This window comes from Hevea brasiliensis, unplaced genomic scaffold, assembly GCF_030052815.1.
Source record: "Hevea brasiliensis isolate MT/VB/25A 57/8 unplaced genomic scaffold, ASM3005281v1 Scaf1, whole genome shotgun sequence".
Taxonomy (NCBI): Eukaryota; Viridiplantae; Streptophyta; class Magnoliopsida; order Malpighiales; family Euphorbiaceae; genus Hevea; species Hevea brasiliensis.
Window position 1 is genome coordinate 11,417,130 of NW_026614585.1, and position 20,153 is coordinate 11,437,282.

Here is a 20,153-nt window from a genome sequence, read left to right on the forward strand (position 1 = left end):
TAAATAAAATAAAATTATATTTTTTCCTTCTAAATTATAAAATTAGCTTATATTTTATTGATTTAATAATTATATATATAGTTATTCATGTCAAATTAATATATAAAACTAAAGGTGAGAGCAAAAGAAATATCATAATTATTATCAAAACGTAATTATTATTTTAATATTTTATTATTATTTAAATTTAATTATTACTATTTTTATTTTATTTGTTTGATTTTATTATTATTATTTAGATTGAAGTAATAATCTTTCATCTTACTATTATATATAAAAAATTAATAGAAAACTTATATAAAAATAAATTAAATCACGAGTACGGTATAAATAAAGTGCATATGTTGAAAAAATTAGTCCAACTAAATGCTTAAACTTTTATATTTAAAAATGTTAAAATAATAATTTGTAAAACTAAATTTACGCTCATTCAAGTTTTAATTTGATAATAATAAATAATTTTATTCAAATTTTCTCTAATTAATTTTTAAATCTTGTTTTGAAATGAAATCCAACTCAAATATTTTATTATATTGATTTAGTTCAACTCAATTATATTCTTAGCCATGAAAGTTAAGGGTTTTTTTTTTTTTTTTTTAATTCTACCTTAGATCCAAACGTATAATGAGATTAATATATAAAATAATAATACCTACATATTTATATTTTAAATCTATGACTAATCAAGATATTTTATTTTTCTTGCAATTGTAGATCAAACACAACCCAGATTGTTTGTTGTTTTGCCCTACTTCTGCACCCAAAATAAAAATTGTTTTTCAAAATAGTTTTTTTTTTCTTTTTTTCTATTATAGCTTTATAACCCTCAACACATATTATTTGATCTATACTTTGAAAAGAAAAATGCATAAACAGACCTTTGCGAAATTTATTCTCACATTTCCATTCCATGAAAATGGAATTTACAGAGTTATCGCGTTACACTGATACTAAATCTTTAGAGGAACTATTGAATGCACTCGATACACTCTCTCTCACATAATACATGTAGGGGAGAGCAGTTTTCGGTTTAAACCGAAAAATCAAACCGAACTGATTCAATTCGATTCAATCGGTTCAATTTTAAAATTCAATCGATTCGTTTCAATTTATAATTTTGATAATTTCAGTTAATCGATTCGGTTCGGTTATTTTCATAAAAAATTAAAAAAAATTGAATCGAACCGAAATTATTAATATATATAGGAAATCAAAGAAAATCAAATCGAATTGAACCGAACCAAAATCAAAGAAAACCGAACCGAACCTTAAGATTTTGAGTTTTGATTTCTAATTTTTTTTTTATTTTTATGTTTTATTATTTAGATTTAATGTTAAAAATATGAAATTTTATAAATTTCGATTTGATATCGATTCGATTCGATTTGATTTTCTCTTATTAATCAATTTGATTCGATTTTTAAAATTTTTTATTTTCGATTTTATCGGTTTGGTTCGGTTCGAAACCGAACCGACCAGTTGCACACCCCTAAATACATGGGGTCAGCCTTCTAAAATTAAAGAAAAAACTATCTTTTATTTCTGTAAGGAGCACTATTTTTTAATGCTTCCGGAGTATTTTAAAATCTTCCTAACCTTTAGGATACAAAGACTGCATATGATAAGCAACTTGTCTCTATGACCAACACGCAAGAGTATAGATATCATATCAAAATAATATCTGAGATCAGAAGCACAATGCACGCCCAAATTAGCAAGAACTTCCTCAGGAATATGTCATTGTCATTAGACATCAAATACATGGTGGGATGTGTGATCAAAATCAATAACAAAGGTGCGGATTTCCATCGGGGCAAGTTCCACCACCAGTTCTGCAGGATCAACTGGTCCGCCCCTTGCCACTGCTTCTTGTCTTTCTAAGCCTTCAGCTTTCCAGACGAGTCTCTTCTTTTCCATCTCTGTTCTTTGTTGATTGGCAGATAAGCTCATTTCTGCCACTTTGTGAATCTGAATAAAGAATGGAAACAAAACATTAGTAGAGCTAGTAAAAGACGATGCCTGGTTAGGTGTGAGGAGACAATTGCTTCCACCTTCTTGCCATGAAATAACTTCTTCAGTTCTACGCTTGTCATCACAGAAAGATCCTTGTCCTCTCCAATCTGCACATGATGTCATGAATCCGAGCAAATAACAATTAAAAATTGATACAAACACATGAAATTTAAACATTCAAGCAATGGACAGATAAATTCAATCCTGTCAAATGTTAGCTGCTATTGTCACTGAAATCACGTATGCGCAGCAGACACATACAAGACAGAGAAGTAAATAATTTCACCCAGTCATTAAACTTATCACCAAATCTCAGTATCGCAACTGAATTTCAATTTATATTAGCAAAATTACTCACCCTTTGTTTTGTTTCATTAAGGTCGCTATTGCTAGTTTTTGTAGAGATTTAGCCAAATTTTTCTATGTAATAACTTGTTACCAAGTATGATAGCACTACAGTCCATAAAACTATACTGAAAAAACTTGACTTGGTTATCATGTAAAAAATATGGCTGAAATTCTACCAAGATCTAGCAACAGTGACTTAAAACAGAAATTAAAGTTAAGCAATTTTATTGATGAAGTTTGAAACTTAGTGAACATGTTGAAATCAATGATAAGTTTGATGACTATCAGAGAAATTAAACTGCCCATGACTACAGCATGTAATTCGAATACAGATATTGCAGAAAAAATGATGTACTGAGTCCTAAAATCTCATCGATAAATGAGGTACACCAAACACAACCAAGATTAGAGGAGAGAATTAAAACCTGATATAAATGTGCTAACCGGAGAAGAACTTTTCCATCATCAAGCTCCTGTATATTTCACGGAAAGTGAGGATTATTAGCAAAGAAAGATATACTTGATGCAGTATAGGAAGCTTAGAGTTTTATTTAGAAATTTTAATTATTACAGAATTAGTAAATTTAAAGAGTTCTTATTATTTAGGAATTTTATTATTATTAGGTTTATTATTTTCTCGTTTATTTTATTTAGTATTCCTAATTAGAGTTTATTAGAGTTTCTATTTCTAAATTAATTAGGGTTATAAGCTTTATAAAAGAGAGTTAATTTTTTATTATTCAATGGCTTTACACTATGCTTATTATTGAGATCAATAAAATTGTTGAAAATTAGTTCTCTTCTTTTCAAGGATTAGTGCTTGATCTGTTTTTTGTTCTTTATTTATTCCACATCAATTTTGGCATCAGAGCCTAAATTCAATCTAAATTTCCATAAGCTTCCACAAACTTCAGACCTTGTCTTGTGCCCTCGAAATTTTCCTCTACTTTTCATCCAAAATTTTCTACCTTTAGTTTACCATTTAAAAAAAGAGAAGGAAACAAAGTCACAAGAAATAGAAAACCCATCACTGACAGCACCCTTCTCACATATGACCATCCTCTGGCTACCAGGCAGCCCCGCCACCACCGGCACAGCACTCACCTGCACCAGGCAACGCTTCTGACACTGTTCCAATCACCTGCAACTTCCCAGAAAGAAGATGCTACCGGGTCAGATCTTAACCGGAATCTAGACCCGCAAATTTTCCAGATTTTTCCAGCATATAATCAATCCAGCAGCTCTCTGGTCTCCAATCTGCCCATTCCCACAGTCGGAAACCCATTCCAATGCCTCCAGCTTTAAAAACCGACGTCGGATTAGATCCACCCAAAACCAAGTTGTGCTCACCAAGTCATCCTGTGCTCCAATTTGCATTAGATTTCTGCTGCATCAACAATTGCCACGTTAGCTCTCTTTGGCCGCATCATTGGCACATCATCACCCTTGCCAGTCAACAATTTTCAATAGTACCCTACTTTGCTAAGTTGACATCTTGCATCTAAATTTGAAGCTCGTTTTCTGCAGAAACAACTCTTAAAAGCTGAATTTTGAGTTTTTTTTTTCTTCAAGTAAGGTATGTTTTCTTACTTCGAATACCAAGGAAACTTATATTAAGAGATTAAAAGACGAGATCAATTACTACAAAAATGTTCTCGAAGAAATTAATTATGACATTGGATTTCATAAGGGTCAATTACCATCTCTGTCATGGGATAGAAATTATAGCTATAAACGTGATCGTCAAAGGTGTTCTTTCTTACGTGGTGAATATGGAGAGGTCAAACAGATTTTACTAGATAAAGAAAGGGAATATGAAGATTTACAACGATTCTTACAAGTCAAGGAAAGAGAGCTTGCGGAATGCAGGAAAAAACTTGTGCTTTCAAGTGTGAAAGAATTGAATACATAGTTTGATAAGTTCTCAAAAGTAAAGCTTAATAAGTTATCAAAAATAGAGCTTAATGAATTATTAGTAGCTTTGCAAGAACTTAAAGAAGAAATTCAAATTGTAAATCAAGGAAAAAAGCTTGACGTTGAAGATAAACAAGGAGAAAAATTCAAAGAGTAGCTTGCAGATGAGAACAAGGAACAAAAAGAGCAACCTAAAGGAACAAAGGTTGAAGAGTATGAGATTGAAGAATCTAACGATTCAAGTGTTGAGCATTCACATGTTGAATAGCCTTTTCCAGAACAAGAAATTGATAAAATTGCACAACCCAAGCTTGAGGAAGATATATTGGGGAATGAAGAAGATTCTATGGAGACATCAATGAAAATTGAAGATCCTATTAAGTTAAAGGGCAATTCAACTATTGTTCTAATTAATTTTATCTGTCCAAATGTTTCCAAGAATACAAAAGCGAGCGCAAACTTTTTCAAGTTATTCTTATTGCTACCGTCCAAGAAAATCGTGTTTTCTCCTTACTTGATTCTTAATCCTTCAACACTTCAGAACTCGAGGTCGAGTTTTCTCCAAATAGGAGAAAATGATGCAGTATAGAAAGCTACGAATTTTAATTACGAATTTTAATTATTATAGAATTAAGAAATTTAAAGAGTTCTTATTATGCAGGAATTTTATTATTATTAGATTTATTATTTCCTAGTTTATTTTATTTAGTAGTTCTAATTAGAGTTTATAAGAGTTTCTATTTCTAAATTAATTAGGATTGTAAGCTCTATAAAAGAGTGCTAATTTTTTATTATTCAGTAGCTTTACTCTATGATTATTATTGAGATTAATGAAATTGTTGAGAATTAGTTCTCTTCTTTTCAAGGACTGGTCATTGTTCTATTTTTTGTTCTTTATTTCTTCTACATCAACACCAAATCGGAAAAGAAAGGGCTAACACCAAGCAACTAATTCGTTATTGCTTGGTTGCTTTGTACAGCCATATTATGGATCTGATCATTAAGGTCCTAGATTCAGATAAAATTGTCATTCCTTATCCTTGTCTTACTAAATCAACTATGCAAGGAAATTAGGCAATAATAGACAATGAAGCCCCAACTACCTGGAGAGTTATAAGTGCAACATTATCAGGTAAACTAAAGGAGGAACCAGTGGCCGAGAAAGTGGTTACATGAGAATTACTCCAGTTATCTCCATCCTGCAAGAAGAAATAACTTTTAAGAAACCAATTGACAGGACTGTTGTTTTACTTAATTTTAATTTCACCTCCTCAGCAAAGGCCAGCAAGAGAGGTGAATATATCTCCTGGCCGAAAGAACGACGCCACTTAGCACCTTCTCCTAACGGGTCAATTCTGAAATAATATTTTCCTTGGATCTGCAAAAATAATAGTAAGTTAAGATAGAAGTTAATTTTCAAACATGTAAGATCATATATTTCATGTCAAGGAGGTTTTTTTTTTTTTTTCCCTATTTCTTTGTGTATACATTAGTGGCATCGGGCAATTATCAATTATCTGATAATCCAAGAGCTTGAGGCTTCTATTTGCCTTCCAATAACATGGATGTGATGAGGTTAACAGTTTAGTATTTGTCAAAAAAGAAAGCAACCAAGCAAACTGCAGCAAAGGTCTCAAATTGCAAAACCATCTTTTGAAGAATTAGCCAATGGCTGCACTTGTATTTGATAGAGAATGAAATGTGCTTACTATTAATCCTTTACATTGATCAAGAACACAAACTGTTTCATTCAAAGCCTCTGCAACACCCCTGGAATCATCAAGTAGCAGTCTCCTGCATCAAAAGGGAAGTACCAAATTCTGATAATCTTGTGTGATAAGCACAAAGGACAAGAATTACACTCATTTAAACTTTTAGTCATTGATATACAAGCACATGACTTTTAGGTAATGTCTTAACTGGTAGCATTTTCTCCATTTTCATATATTACAAACTGGAATTTTTGTGGAAGAAATGCTTAAAAAAAAAAAAAAACTCCTTACAAAAATGGCATTTTAACCTCCATTACTCCATCATCTTCAAACTACTTTTGGACAGTTTGGAGAGAATGTAAAACAGGGGCCTATGAGGGAGAGGATAAATCTCTCAATCCTTTCACTGACGACTTAGGAGTTAGGAGTTGGGACTGATATGTGAATGCTCAAGTATAAAACTTTAGCATAACGGATAGTTATATGTAAACTTTTTGACGTAGAATTTATACATTGCCTTCCAAGGGTATAATCTCACATTTGTACATGGGCTGCATCCATCTGGTGCCATATAGTGATGTTTTCCTTATAAAAAATAGTAATAAAAACAAAACAAGACCCCAAAACCGGAAAAAAAAAATCCATCAAGTCATTGACTACAAAGAGCAAACTTTTCAGATAGTATAACAGCTGCTCAGAATCATGGCAGGTCGAGAATTAGAAAAATCATAGCATACCGATGAAGCATCAATTCTACTTGTCCATCCACTAAGCTAGACGCTCCAAGAGGCCGATCCACCAGAACTGAAAATTCTTTCTTATCATCTTTGGTGTAAATTCCAAGATTAATCTGAATGCACAAATATGATGAAAATTGGATATTAAATGAGAGCAAATCTAAATGCTCACTGAAAGTTAAGTGACTTATCATTGGCTAGGACATAGAAATAGTGAAAATTTCTTACAGCAATACAAGACAAGTTAAAAACAATAGCAAAATTTCACACACAACTGCCAACTTTCTTCCTCAGTACTTACAGTTTCCCTTTACGATTTAAAAGATAGTCTTGATGTTGATACACCTACGCAAAACATTTTCTTTTAGAGAAACATACCGGATAGTAATTTCCAGCAGCTGGTTGGTTCACTTGCAGGTTCCAGTCGTTCCTATAATCACGAATCTGCAAACAAGAAAATTCTTTGCTTCATTAACTGCTTGAAATTAGAAAATAAACAATCGCCCAAAACATCATATATGTACCACCTATTTTAAGTAAACATTGTTGAGAAAAAAATTAAAACTCTAAGCCAATAGCCATTCTGATCATCTGAATGAAAATCCAGCAGAGTAGGTATAGTACAAAACTGAATAGCACATTTTCAACTTACTCTTTTGATAAAATCACGTCCATTGGAATCTGTATAGAATGTTTTGTTGGTAGCCATGGTAGTTGTAATCTGTGTTGCAACTTCTTTGCCAATTCCATCATCAATGGGTACAGGCCCAACCTAGTGTGGTAGGTACAATAAATGCACCAAATGGAATGCGCAACAAGATCCAGTGAAAAAATAAAATATCTAAACCAAATTAACAGACAAAATTCCACCACTAAGAATATAATTTTTCCTTTCAGCAAAGAAAACAAGTTAAATTGCTTAAATAGAATTAAGACTAAAGCAGCCCATCAAGCTTACAATAAATTCAACTTCAACATGCTCTTTCCCCTTGTATAATCTGGTGATCTGCACACATGAACAAAGCAATATTATTTGAGGGTAACGTAAAACTGGATCCTTCTGAGGAAGAATTTTGTATGTAAAACCAAAGAACCAAACCACAAGCAGACAGAGTTCTTGCAAGTAAATAGCCTACTCCTTCCCAATCATGACTTGTAGTTAACTATGAAAATTTTTAGCACAGATGATTTATTGATTTTTGCAGGCTCATATATTCAGAATCCTCCTAACTTTACCAAAAGAAGTGAATTTAATAATTTTATAGCTAATTGTGGCCTATTAGGCTTAAGTTTGACTTGAAAACTGAGCTCATCATTTATTCTTTTTTAAACTAATATTCTTTAATCTTTATCATGTACAATGTGATTAATATGTCTCTGATAGCAGAGCAAAAAGACAAAATATCCATGAAGAAAAACGACAAACATGCACACAACCTTGTTATATGAAAGGTACCTGATATATCCATTGATTGATCTGTTGATGTACTTCTTCTACTATAGGCCCACGCATGACAATCAAAGGAATCTGGAATGTTGAACAAAAGTTTCTAACTAGTAAGCATTTGATTACTTGTTCATGTGGAGAACATTTTAGAAGGCATTGCAAACCTGTTTCTCAGGCTTTATGATAAATGTCCCATTTGGACGGAAGATATATGCACCAGCATTCTTGAGAGGAAAAAGACAAATAATATGAGATGTGAACTTGGAAAGGGATAGTCTAATGCTAATATTAAACTGATGAAAAACAAAAATTCCCATAAAAAGATAAAATTGCGAGTGGAACTTCTGTCCAGTATGCATACCTGTGGATCTTTATCATTTCCAGTTCCATTATATCCAGTATAAAAACTGAATGACTGTTCAACCAAGTCCTCAACCTTCTCAAGTCAGAAACACGTGTATTAGCTACACAAAAAATTCTGTACCACTTCACAAAGAAAATGCATCAAAGAACTGCTACAACAAGATGCAAGAACAATACTAACAATCTCCAAAATGGTTCAGAAAAAACACAGATTAAAAAGCAACATTTAGTGCATTACTTACTGAGCTTCTGCTATTAATATAATTAGCTTTTTTGCTTTCATCTGCCAAAAAAGTAAGCTTCAAATTTCCTTGACCAACTTCTATAGTAGATTGATCTCTTGTTTGAAATGTGTATGTGGATGATTTGGTTGAATAAGCGCCTGTAATTGAAAAAGAAACCATTGAAATGACAAGTGAAAATCGAAAACTAAGAGAATTGGACTCCAAGATTGTTCTATTGGCAAGATTAGTTCCAAAAGATATTAACTATATTAACGAACCTGCACTTTTGGAACCTGAGATTGTGTAAGTGCTGAAGCCAAAAGGTGGAACAGAGACCGTAAATGCAAGCCAATACTTCGGTGTATCCATTGGTGGTTTACCCATGTATGCCTGAACGTAGGAGTTCCTTAGGGCCACATAAACATCTGCTAGAGGAAGAAGTTGTGATTCAATTTCTCTTCCCTCAGAATCATGCACTGTAACTTCATCATTGATAACCTACAGCAAATTAGTATCTTGTAAGCTGATAAAGGAAACACAAACCACAAGCAAATCTGCATATGCCCAGCTAAATGTAATGTGCCAATGAAAAAAATGTATTCTGTTATGGAAAGTCAATCACTATATTATTTCTCTGTATATTCTATATTCTGTATTTCTATTTAGGATTTCTTATTTAGGATTTCTTCCTAATTAATAGAACACAATTATAGGAATCAATTGTATATATATACCCATGTACAGATTAATTGATATTAAGGAGAATCATCTCTTCTTACATGGTATTAGAGCAGGTTCATTAAGGAATCTAAATCTGAAATTTTTTTTTTTCCCGTCTGTTTCTGGACTGAAACCCACTGTTACCCTAGGTCATTTATCTAGGGTGACTATTTGTTCTCACCACCCAGCTCAGGAGAGACCTTGGCCGCCGACCGGCCGTCCCCTCTGATCCGGTCAACGGAATCCAAGCGAGTGAGGCTCACGCGCCCAACTCAGGTTCTCGCCATTTCTTCACTCGCCGCCGTGTGGAGGCGCGTCTGCAGGACGTTTCGACTCCGATCAGCATTGCCGGCATTGCCTCAACCCCCTCATTCCACCACTGTGTGCTGTTGCCTGATCCAGTACACCATTAAAAGACATCTGAGGTTTGGCTCTCAGATCCTATTTCGGTATTTGCTTGATTTGTGATTTTGGGTTATTTTGCGGCCGTAAGACTTTGGATTAGCATTGCGGTTAGTTTTCTTTGTCTCAACAAATGGAAGATAATAAAAATGTTATTTCTAATGTGATTCCGGTGATGACTAAGATCACGGAACACAAACTTAATGGTTCAAATTACATGGAGTGGAGTAAGGCTGTTAGGGTCTATTTGCGTAGCATTGATAAGGATGATCACCTTACTAAAGAACCACCTACTGATGATACACGGCAAACTTGGGTAAGGGAGAATGCTCGGTTATTTTTGCAGCTTCGGAACTCGATTCACAGTGAAGTAATTAGTTTAATTAATCACTGTGAATTTGTTAAGGAATTGATGGATTACTTAAATTTTCTGTATTCTGGTAAAGGGAATATCTCCCTTATTTATGATGTTTGTAAGGCATTCTACCGTGCTAAGAAAGATGATAAGTCTCTCACGGCTTATTTTATGGATTTTAAATGGGTATATGAGGAACTTAATGTATTGTTGCCTTTTAGTTCTGATGTGAAAGTTCAGCAGGCCCAACGGGAGCAACTGGCTGTTATGAGCTTTCTTGCAGGCCTTCCTTCAGAATAAGAGACTGCTAAATCTTAGATTCTCTACAATTCTGAGATTTCCTCTTTGCATGAAACATTCACACGGGTCCTTCGTACAGAGATTACTCAATCTTCACAGCCTGCTAGTAGTGCTCTTATTAGCCATAATCCAAATGGACAACAGGGTAATAGAAGAGGAAGTAGAGGAGGAATTACAAGCAACAGAGGTAATCAGCGTAATGGGGAGGTTAGTTCTAATCAGGACTCAAGAGGAGTCATTTGTTATTATTGCCATAAGCCTGGCCATACAAAATATAATTGTCCGCAACTTCAGAGGAAAAATCGGCGATCACAGATGGCAAATATGGCAGCAAAGGATTTTACAGTATCTTCCTCTGATAAAACTATTTTTGTATCTGCAGAGAATTTTGCACAATTTTTCCAGTATCAGGCATCTCTAAAGCCTACCAGTTCCCCTGTCACTGAGATCATTGAGTCAGGTAAATCCACTACATGCCTTGTGTCTTCCTCATCCAAATGGGTTATCGATTCTGGTGCGACAGATCACATGACAGGTAATTCTAGTCTTCTATCTGCTTTTCAGTCTAATCTCACTTCCTCTACTGTTACTTTAGCTGATGGTTCTACTTCTTGTGTCATGAGTTCTGGAACTGCGAACCCGACTTCGTCAATTTCTTTGTCATCTGTTTTGTGTCTATCAAAATTCTCTTTTAATATACTTTCTGTTAGTAAACTTACTCGTACCTTAAATTGTTATGTTTTCTTTTTTCCTAACCAGTGTTTGTTTCAGGATCTTACGACGAAGCACATTATTGATAGAGGACATGAGTCAGGTGGTCTCTACATTCTGGAAAATCATGAACCGTGGTCGCTTATTTGCTCCAGTACCTTAATATCTCTTGAAGCTCATTGTAGATTGGGCCATCCTTCTTCTTCTATCATGAAGAAGTTGTGTCCTCAGTTTCAGTCTTTATCAGTACTAGAATGTGAGTCGTGTCAATTTGCAAAACATCATCGTTTGCCTTCTATGTCTAGAGTCAATAAATGGGCTTCATCCCCTTTTGAGTTAGTTCATTCTGATGTTTGGGGTCCTTGTTCTGTTACTTCTAAAATTGGATTTCGTTATTTTGTAACTTTTGTTAATAATTACCCTCGTGTTACCTGATTATATTTAATGAAAAAGCGTTCTGAGTTATTTTCTATCTCTTTGTGCCTTTTGTAATGAAATCAAAACTCAATTTAATATTTCTGTGCGCATATTAAGAAGTGACAATGCCAAAGAATATTTTTCAGCACAATTTCAGTTTTATATGACACAAAATGACATTCTTCATTAGTCTTCCTGTGTTGATACCCCATCCCAAAATGGTTTAGCTGAAAGAAAAAATCGGCATCTTCTTAAGGTAACTAGTGCTCTTCTTTTTCATATGAAAGTTCCTAAACACTTTTGGGCGGATGCAGTTTGTACGACACGTTTTTTGATCAATCGTATGCCATCTTCTGTCCTTAATGGGGATATTCCTTATACTGTTTTGTTTCCTACAAAATCTTTATTCCTTGTTGAACCTCGTATTTTTTGTTGTACCTGTTTTTTGCGTAATGTTCGTCCACAGGTTACTAAATTGGATCCGAAGTCTCTCAAATATGTCTTCCTTGGGTACTTCGGGCTCCAAAAAGGATACTGCTGTTTCTCTCCTACTCTTAATCATTATCGTGTTTCTGCAGATATCACATTTTTTGAGTTCACTCCATTCTTTCCTCAATCATCTGTGTATGAGAGTCAGGGGGAGAAGGATGATCTCTTAATATATACTGTCCAACCAATGTCTAGTCCTCTCCCACAACCTGTTCCTTCTATCTCTAGACCTACTCGACCACCCGTTGTTCATGTTTATTCCAGGAGATTAGAGATTCCTAACTCAGATCCTCCACCAGCTACTTCGTTGGGAGATCCTGTACCTCATACTGATCATGATTCTGATATAGACTTACCCATTGCTCTTCGTAAAGGTAAGCATTCATGCACTTATCCTATCTCTTCTTTTGTTTCTTATAATCAATTGTCTTCTTGTTCTCGTTGTTTTGTTACTTCTTTAGACTCTGTTTCTATCCCCAATACTGTTGGTGAGGCACTGTCTCATCTTGGCTGGTGTGGTGCTATGAAAGAGGAAATGGACGCTTTAGATACTAATGGTACATGGGAACTATTGTCTTTGCCCACTGGTAAGAAAGCTATTGGTTGCAAATAAGTATTTACAATAAAGGTAAATCCTGATGGTTCTGTGGCTAGGTTAAAAGCACGCCTTGTGGCAAAAGGATATGCTCAGACATATGGGGTTGGTTACTCTGACACTTTTTCTCCTGTAGCTGAACTTACTTCTATTCGCCTGTTTATCTCTTTAGCAGCTACATATGATTGGCCCCTGCACCAATTGGATATCAAGAATGCTTTCCTTCATGGTGATCTTCAGGAGGAGGCGTATATGGAGCAACCACCTAGGTTTGTTGCTCAGGGGGAGTAGGGTAAAGTTTGTAGGCTTCGGAAATCTCTTTATGGCTTGAAACAAAGTCCTAGGGCCTGGTTTGAGAGATTCAATGAAGCAGTACAGGAATTTGATATGCAAAAGAGTAAGTGTGATCACTTAGTATTTTATAGGCAATCTGAGGCTAGTCTAATTCTCCTGGTAGTCTATGTGGATGACATTGTCATTACTGGGAGTGACTCTGTAGGTATTTCATCTCTTAAAACCTTCTTCCAAACCCAGTTTCAGACCAAAGACTTAGGATTGTTAAAGTATTTCTTGAGTATTGAAGTTATGAGAAGTAAGAAGGGTATTTTCTTATCTCAAAGAAAATATGTCATCGATCTATTGACAGAGACAGGAAAATTAGGTGCTAAGCCTTGCAGTGCACCAATGACTCCAAATTTACAACTGTTAGCAGGGGATAGTGAGTTGTTTGAAGATCCAGAGAGATACAAGAGATTAGTAGGAAAATTGAACTATCTTATAGTCACTCGTCCTGACATTGCTTATGCCGTTAGTGTGATAAGTCAGTTTATGTCTTCCCCAACTATTACTCATTGGGAAGCCTTGGGATAAATCTTGTGTTATCTGAAGGGCGCTTTAGAAAGAAGTTTGTTATATGGTAATCATGGGCATTTGAATGTTGAATGTTTTTCAGATGCCGACTGGGCTGGATCTAAGGTTGACAGGAGGTCAACTACTAGATATTGCGTTTTTGTTGGAGGAAATTTGGTGTCTTGGAGAAGGAAGAAGCAGAGTGTAGTTTCTCGATCTAGTGCTGAATCGGAATACAGAGCCATGGCACAATCAATATGTGAGGTAATGTGGATACTTCAATTACTAAATGAGACAGGTTTTAAGACCTCTCTGCCTGTGAAATTATGGTGTGATAATCAAGCTACTCTCCATATTGCTTCTAATCCGGTGTTTCATGAGTGGACCAAACATATTGAGATTGATTATCACTTTATTCGTAAAAAGATTCAACAACAGATCATCTCAACAGGACATATCAAAACTGGAGAGCAGTTAGGAGATATTTTCACAAAATCTCTGAATGTAGCTAGGATTGACTACATTTGTAACAAGCTAGGCATAATTAACATCTATGCTCTAACTTGAGGGGGAGTATTATGGAAAGTCAATCACTATATTATTTCTCTATATATTCTGTATTTTGTATTCCTATTTAGAATTTCTTCCTAATTAGTAGAACACAATTATAGGAATCAATTGTATATATATACCCATGTACAGATTAATTGATATTAAGGAGAATCATCTCTTCTTACATATTCCATAAAAATGTATTGCCTCAGTTCAGACTTATCATGCATACAAATTGAAGTTCAAGATATTAAGCACAATGGCCAAAATGAAGTACTCACTGGAATTTGAATTACATCATCTCTCTTCCATCCCAGAGAATTGTAAACCACAACCACCTATATATGAGAAGATGCATAAATGAAAATTTTCAACATGGAATGAGAAACTCCAAGTCAATTACGATGGAGTAAAGGAGAACAATACTTGGCATGCTATATTATTCTTACCAAGTTTTTCCCATGAGACTGATTAATTTCTGATGCAGGACAGTAGCTTATATTCAGCAGAGGGCACTGGAGGAAAGAAAGTGGGGAAAGAAAACTGACATGTGAAACTCCAGTTTAGCTTGAATTTCCATGTCAAAGAAAAATAAAATTGCCATGCAATTAATGCGTAATACTAAGTTCAATATTTAAATTATTAGAAGTTAGAACCCTTCTCATGGCAAATATGACTTTAAAATGCTATGGTGAAGAAAGTTATAATGTCCACATTTCAAAAGTTTCAACTTTCAAGTCAATGATTGACCTATTTCATTTATTATCACAGTAACCACATTAAGTTCAATCATAAAATATTGATATAATTGTTAAATAAAATATTTTTCCAATGTACCATATATAAATAAGAAAGAAAAAATAGGAAAGGAAGCATATGATGATAAGGTATGCAGAATTAATCATTCTTATTAGAAATCACTGGAAATGTAGGATATTCAAGCACAGATTTATAATTTTTGCCTGTTGAAATTTTGTAGCTGGACTCTGACATCCATTATGTGATGTTGACTCAGCCAAGCAAGCAAGTGAAGATGCAACTAATTTTTCAGCCTGCAGAAGATGATGAAATAAGCAATTAACATTTAAAACAAAACGAAGCAACACAAGTATTCAAACCAAATATTCACCTCTGAATAGCCTATTGACAATCGTTTAGCATAATCATTAGCCACATGTTGCTTTTCTGTACCAGCAACTGCATCATGATGTTGAGCAATTGCCAAAGCATCTGCCAATGAGTCTGTGTTTGGCCCTGTATTACTTCTCCCACTTAAAAACTCTAGTTGCCTTGCAGCCTATTTAAAAAAGAAGTATAAGATCACAGCCTGAGAAGTTCTTATTGGATCATGATGGAATATTTCTTCAGACAAATTAAAAGGATTGCATGGATACCAAGTAATAGCCACTCATCATCCTAACATAGCGTTTCAAGGCTGGTCTACTTGTAAAGTATCCTGTCCAGTAAGCATTTGCACGATCTGCATACCTAGAGGTATAAATGCTTCAAATTCTCAGAGTTGTTCAAAATGAGGAAGTAACTCACAAACAGATTATAATGACATTAGATGTTCAACTCACGGGAAGAAGTCATCAGTCTTTGCTGGCCAGGATTCATTTGTAGCATGTTTTGCATCAGTATATATGGATGGGGTAGAATAGAGAGCATTGACCCGTCCATCCTAGAAAGTAGTCAAACCAGACCATTTGGTACTAATAGAGTTCAGACAATAAGATGAGACAGAATTGGATTGTGAGACCATAAATGAGTGCAAAAATATATTATTTATATCGCTAGAATGTTTTTTTTTTTTTTTATTGAGAAAATTATAATACAAGAATTCCAAGGAGCTATCACCATCTCTAGAGATTAATCCATCATGATAACAATGTAATTCATATTACATACTCATTGATGCTGACCTAATCCCTAACTGTTATGATTTGCAACTTTTAATCAATAAGGTTCAACCGCAAAGAGATGAGACATGTTCCTTTTAATAGATTCCAACACCAGTGACATATGTAACTGCCATCCATCATTATCAATATTTGAGTGCTCACTAGTTGAAATGAGCTAATTTCATTTTGTCACATAGCACAGATGAGAACAATAATCCAAGTGGCATTCATTTAACTGACTATCAAATGATCACAATTTTGAGGACACAAGACAAAAGGTGTTATATAATGATAATAATGACTTATATAATCAACTAAACAACCAACCAAGAAGATTTAATAAAATGCTTACCATGTTAACATAATGGATCAGTTTGTCCATCTCTCGAAACCAAGTCTCTGCATACTGATACTTAAAATCTGTTCCCATGGTCCACATGATATGATTTGTTCGAGTTATATTAGCCTGAGAATGGATTGAATGCTGTTAGCTTTAACTTATGAAAGGCCTTTGTAAATGGATAAAACTTCCTTGCATTGCTATTTTGAACAAATACAACTTAGCGAAAATTTACATATACAAAACAAGTGATGAAATGTCTCAGGATAAGCCACATAAATAGGCATGATGGTCTTTGGCAGACACACACCGTACGATACCCTACTAGGTCAAACTCAAATCTAGCATCTAAAAGATCTTCACCCTGAATGTATATGACAGAAATGCTACAAAGTTTCATTATCTACATAACAAACAGAATATTCAAACATTTGATTTTAGAATTATCCCCAAATTTTTGGAATAAAGGCTTAGTTGAGTTGAGTTGATTTTAGAATTATGGGCCGTACTAAGCAGAAATATAGTAGTATAGATCATTATTGTTTTAGCAACAATACGAATTATATAAACACCATGAAATGAAAATATTCAGATTAAGCAGCTAGGAAATGTTCTTACACGAAAAGATTACCTGTGAAATTGCAGCAGCAACAAAGTCATTGACCCGGTCTGGGACATTGTAATCAAACAAATTCATGTCATCCTTGCAAGGAAAAGAACAATATTAGTGTTGCATATTAATGAACATTTGAGAGACTCATAGTAAGTATCAACTTTTTCCTGTGCTTTACTTGAACAATAGGGGATGGATCATTGACTTCAAAGTAGAAACCACCAGGAGGAGGCTCATAGTTTTCAGGGAATGCACCGGCAAAAATCTACAGCGATGAAGAAGCTAAGAGTGACATGAAAGATTTGTCTCCACAACAATACAACCACAATAAAGAAACAGAAGAGAAAAATATTCCACAATGTAATACAAAAATTCAAACTTAGCAAGGATAATAATTCCCCTAGCACGGCTGCTTAAGCTAAGACAATTAATACTGTTCACCTGTGCAGATGAACCAAGACTGTCAGAACCCTGCCAGACAACTTCAAGACTCTTCTCATTTTTACGCTTAGCCCTGTCTTGGTAATCTATCCGGCCAAAGAAAAGAGAATCAAATCCAACCTATAACAGATTAATTACATCATTCTGTTGTCCACTACTGTAGCTGGTGAAAATAGTGAAACAATCTTAAACTTTGTAGATGTGGTTGAAGTTAAAGTTAGGAAAACGCACTTCAGTTCCCAACAAGTATGCCTGCACTGCAGAATGGCCAAATGGGTCTATCTGCCAACCAATTCTTGGAGTCACACCAAATTCCTTTTTGATAAATTGATGCCCAAGAGTTGTCTGATCAATCATGTCAATATAATGAGTCACTGCCTCATCGTGCATGCACATACCCCCATTTCTGAAAGAATGAGAGAGAGAGAGAGAGAGAGAGAGAGAGCAACAATTGTAACAATCAGAAATCAACGCTGTAAATATGAATATTGTTACAGGGTTCAATAGGTGTTCTACATGAATTCTAGCTGACCCGAGCTCACAAGTTGCTTGACAATTTGCTGCATAGCCTCACTCTGATCTCTCCACCACCGTTGGAAAAATGCCTATGTAATCAAGGAAGAAATACAGTCACATATATGATAAAAATCTAGAGATTACAAGGGCTGAATAACATGTCACCCCATAGAGTGCTAGTTGGCAATCTACATCTCATGCTTATACTATGGGGTTCCACAGTCCTTACGCAGCAGATGACTGATTGAGTAACGACACCAAAATTTGAAATGCTTATGCTTTGAGACCTTCCCAAAGCAATGAAGAAATAGACATTTAATATATCATGAACCTTGCAATTTCAAGACACTGTACTACGGTGAGTATGAAACTAACAGGTTAAATGCGGCAGTAAAACAAGGATCATTGGTAATTTGGTGTGACAGAGAAAGGGTTTCCACTGAATATCCCATTTTAACTACCTATTCAATTATTGTTCTAGACAGTAACAGAAACAGAAATTAACATCGGGGGCGAAAATCTTATAATTTTTTTTCTCTTCTTAAAAAATTGCTATTACTTTCAATCGAAGTTAAAAAATATCTTCCAAATTTTAAAAATCTCTTTTCATAAAATACAAATCAATAATTTTATTTTTTTTTCACTCATGATTTTAACTTAAAATTTTATTAGTTCACCATTTAAATTATAAAGTAACCACTTAAGTCATTAAAAGTTAATAAAAATTTTTATCAAATTTTTCTTCCATCTATACTAAATATCAAAGTCAATAAAAATCTTACAAATGAAATTATCAATTTTAGTTATGAAATAGAATGAAAAGGTGAAGAAAGAAAAAATATAGAGAATAGTATTAAATAATAGATATAAAAGAAAGTTGAGTTTTGAGTCTTGAAATCTTGAGTTTATAGGGTATATATAAAAGTATAAGCAATTATGATTAGTTATTTTGATGGAAGGCTGAATGAACCCACACAAGCTCTTTAAAATTTGTTTTGGCTAAGAGGGGCAGTGGCCCTGCTTGCCACCCTCTAGACCACTACTTTCAGAGTCCTTCCAGTCTACAAAAGCCTAATGCTCCACAGTTCCACCTGGTTGCCAGGCAATGCATGAATAGACTAATCATTTCTGAGATTTTAGAGATCCATAAATATAATCCAAACAATTTCACATTCTTAATTTTCCAATTGTTGAACATAGCTGTCAGAATATTCAAATTTGTTTCTTCCCCTCCTTTTTCCATTGTTTTCTCAGCAACCAACCACAGTTAAATAAAATTAGAAAAATGGGAAAAATACTTACCATCTCAACATAAATGAATTTGCGATTCTTGTCAGCCAACAGTGCAGGAATAAGAGAATCCAATACATTTCTCACACAAGCACCCTACACATTGAAAACCATCAAAAAAGACTCTTCATTTCCATACATCCATAACTCCATATACAATAATATATATACCTAAACGTGGACATATATGTACAGAAAGAGAGAAGGGATTACTTGGATTGAATTGTTGGAGCCAACATAATACTGATCAACAGTCTTCAGCCACCCAACATCATCGTGCGTGTGAGCAACCAAGTGAACATTGAGCTTATCAGGAACTATGCCTTGTGAAGTATTATAAACCAAGTACTTGGATTCCACCCATGAAATTGCAGTACCCATAAACAGGAACACAGAGAATAACCACAATCTAATCTCCATTTGGAGCTTCAAGCGAGGCCAAGTAAGAGACAGAAATTCACTTGATCACAGAGGTAATTGTTTCTGGGTTACAACGAAATGGAAGTACCTGAGCGAATCATTAGATAAGAAAGAAGCTTCTTATCCAATCTTTCTCCAGACAAGCTTCTATTCCTGGAAGTAATAAATTATGGTTTTCTGTATTAGCAGGAAAAACTCATTTTTTTGCCCTCAAACTTTTTTTTTTTTTTTATCATTGAGTCTCCACAAAGCATAAATTATATGAAGTAAAGTTATTATTTGATCCCTATTTTAATAAAATTAATTATTTAATCTTTTTATTTTTTAAATACATGAATTAGTGCCTATATTTTAGCTCTATTTACATTCTGATTGAGAGAAAAATTTTGAAGATACCTTACTTTGCAGCCACTAAAGTGATTAAGTTTAGAGATTTAAAAATTTTAAATTTTTTATTATTTATATTATCTTTAATATATTTTAA

The 20,153-nt window shown here is 34.2% G+C and overlaps 1 protein-coding gene across 2 annotated transcripts; it reads right to left on the reverse strand.

The window, feature by feature from the left end:
- Window positions 1-1,517: 1,517 nt before the first annotated feature.
- LOC110651897 (probable alpha-mannosidase At5g13980) lies at window positions 1,518-19,867 on the reverse strand. 2 transcript variants are annotated; one of them, XM_021807368.2, is made up of 29 exons: window positions 19,463-19,867; window positions 19,262-19,345; window positions 17,960-18,048; window positions 17,675-17,849; window positions 17,444-17,563; window positions 17,181-17,267; window positions 17,021-17,092; window positions 16,402-16,515; window positions 15,729-15,829; window positions 15,543-15,636; window positions 15,278-15,445; window positions 15,111-15,200; window positions 14,598-14,663; window positions 14,430-14,486; window positions 9,037-9,256; window positions 8,777-8,916; window positions 8,533-8,607; window positions 8,336-8,395; window positions 8,181-8,252; window positions 7,683-7,730; window positions 7,377-7,496; window positions 7,103-7,168; window positions 6,725-6,837; window positions 5,985-6,069; window positions 5,543-5,653; window positions 5,379-5,474; window positions 2,787-2,834; window positions 2,052-2,120; window positions 1,518-1,968 (listed from the first exon to the last, which is right to left on the reverse strand). In XM_021807368.2, the coding sequence occupies exons 1-29, from the start codon at window positions 19,667-19,669 to the stop codon at window positions 1,747-1,749; spliced, it is 3,069 nt and encodes a 1,022-aa protein (XP_021663060.2). In that variant the 5' UTR covers window positions 19,670-19,867; the 3' UTR covers window positions 1,518-1,746. The 2 variants fall into 2 exon arrangements, with proteins under 2 accessions (XP_021663060.2, XP_021663062.2); XM_021807370.2 differs by lacking the exon at window positions 5,379-5,474.
- Window positions 19,868-20,153: the final 286 nt, after the last annotated feature.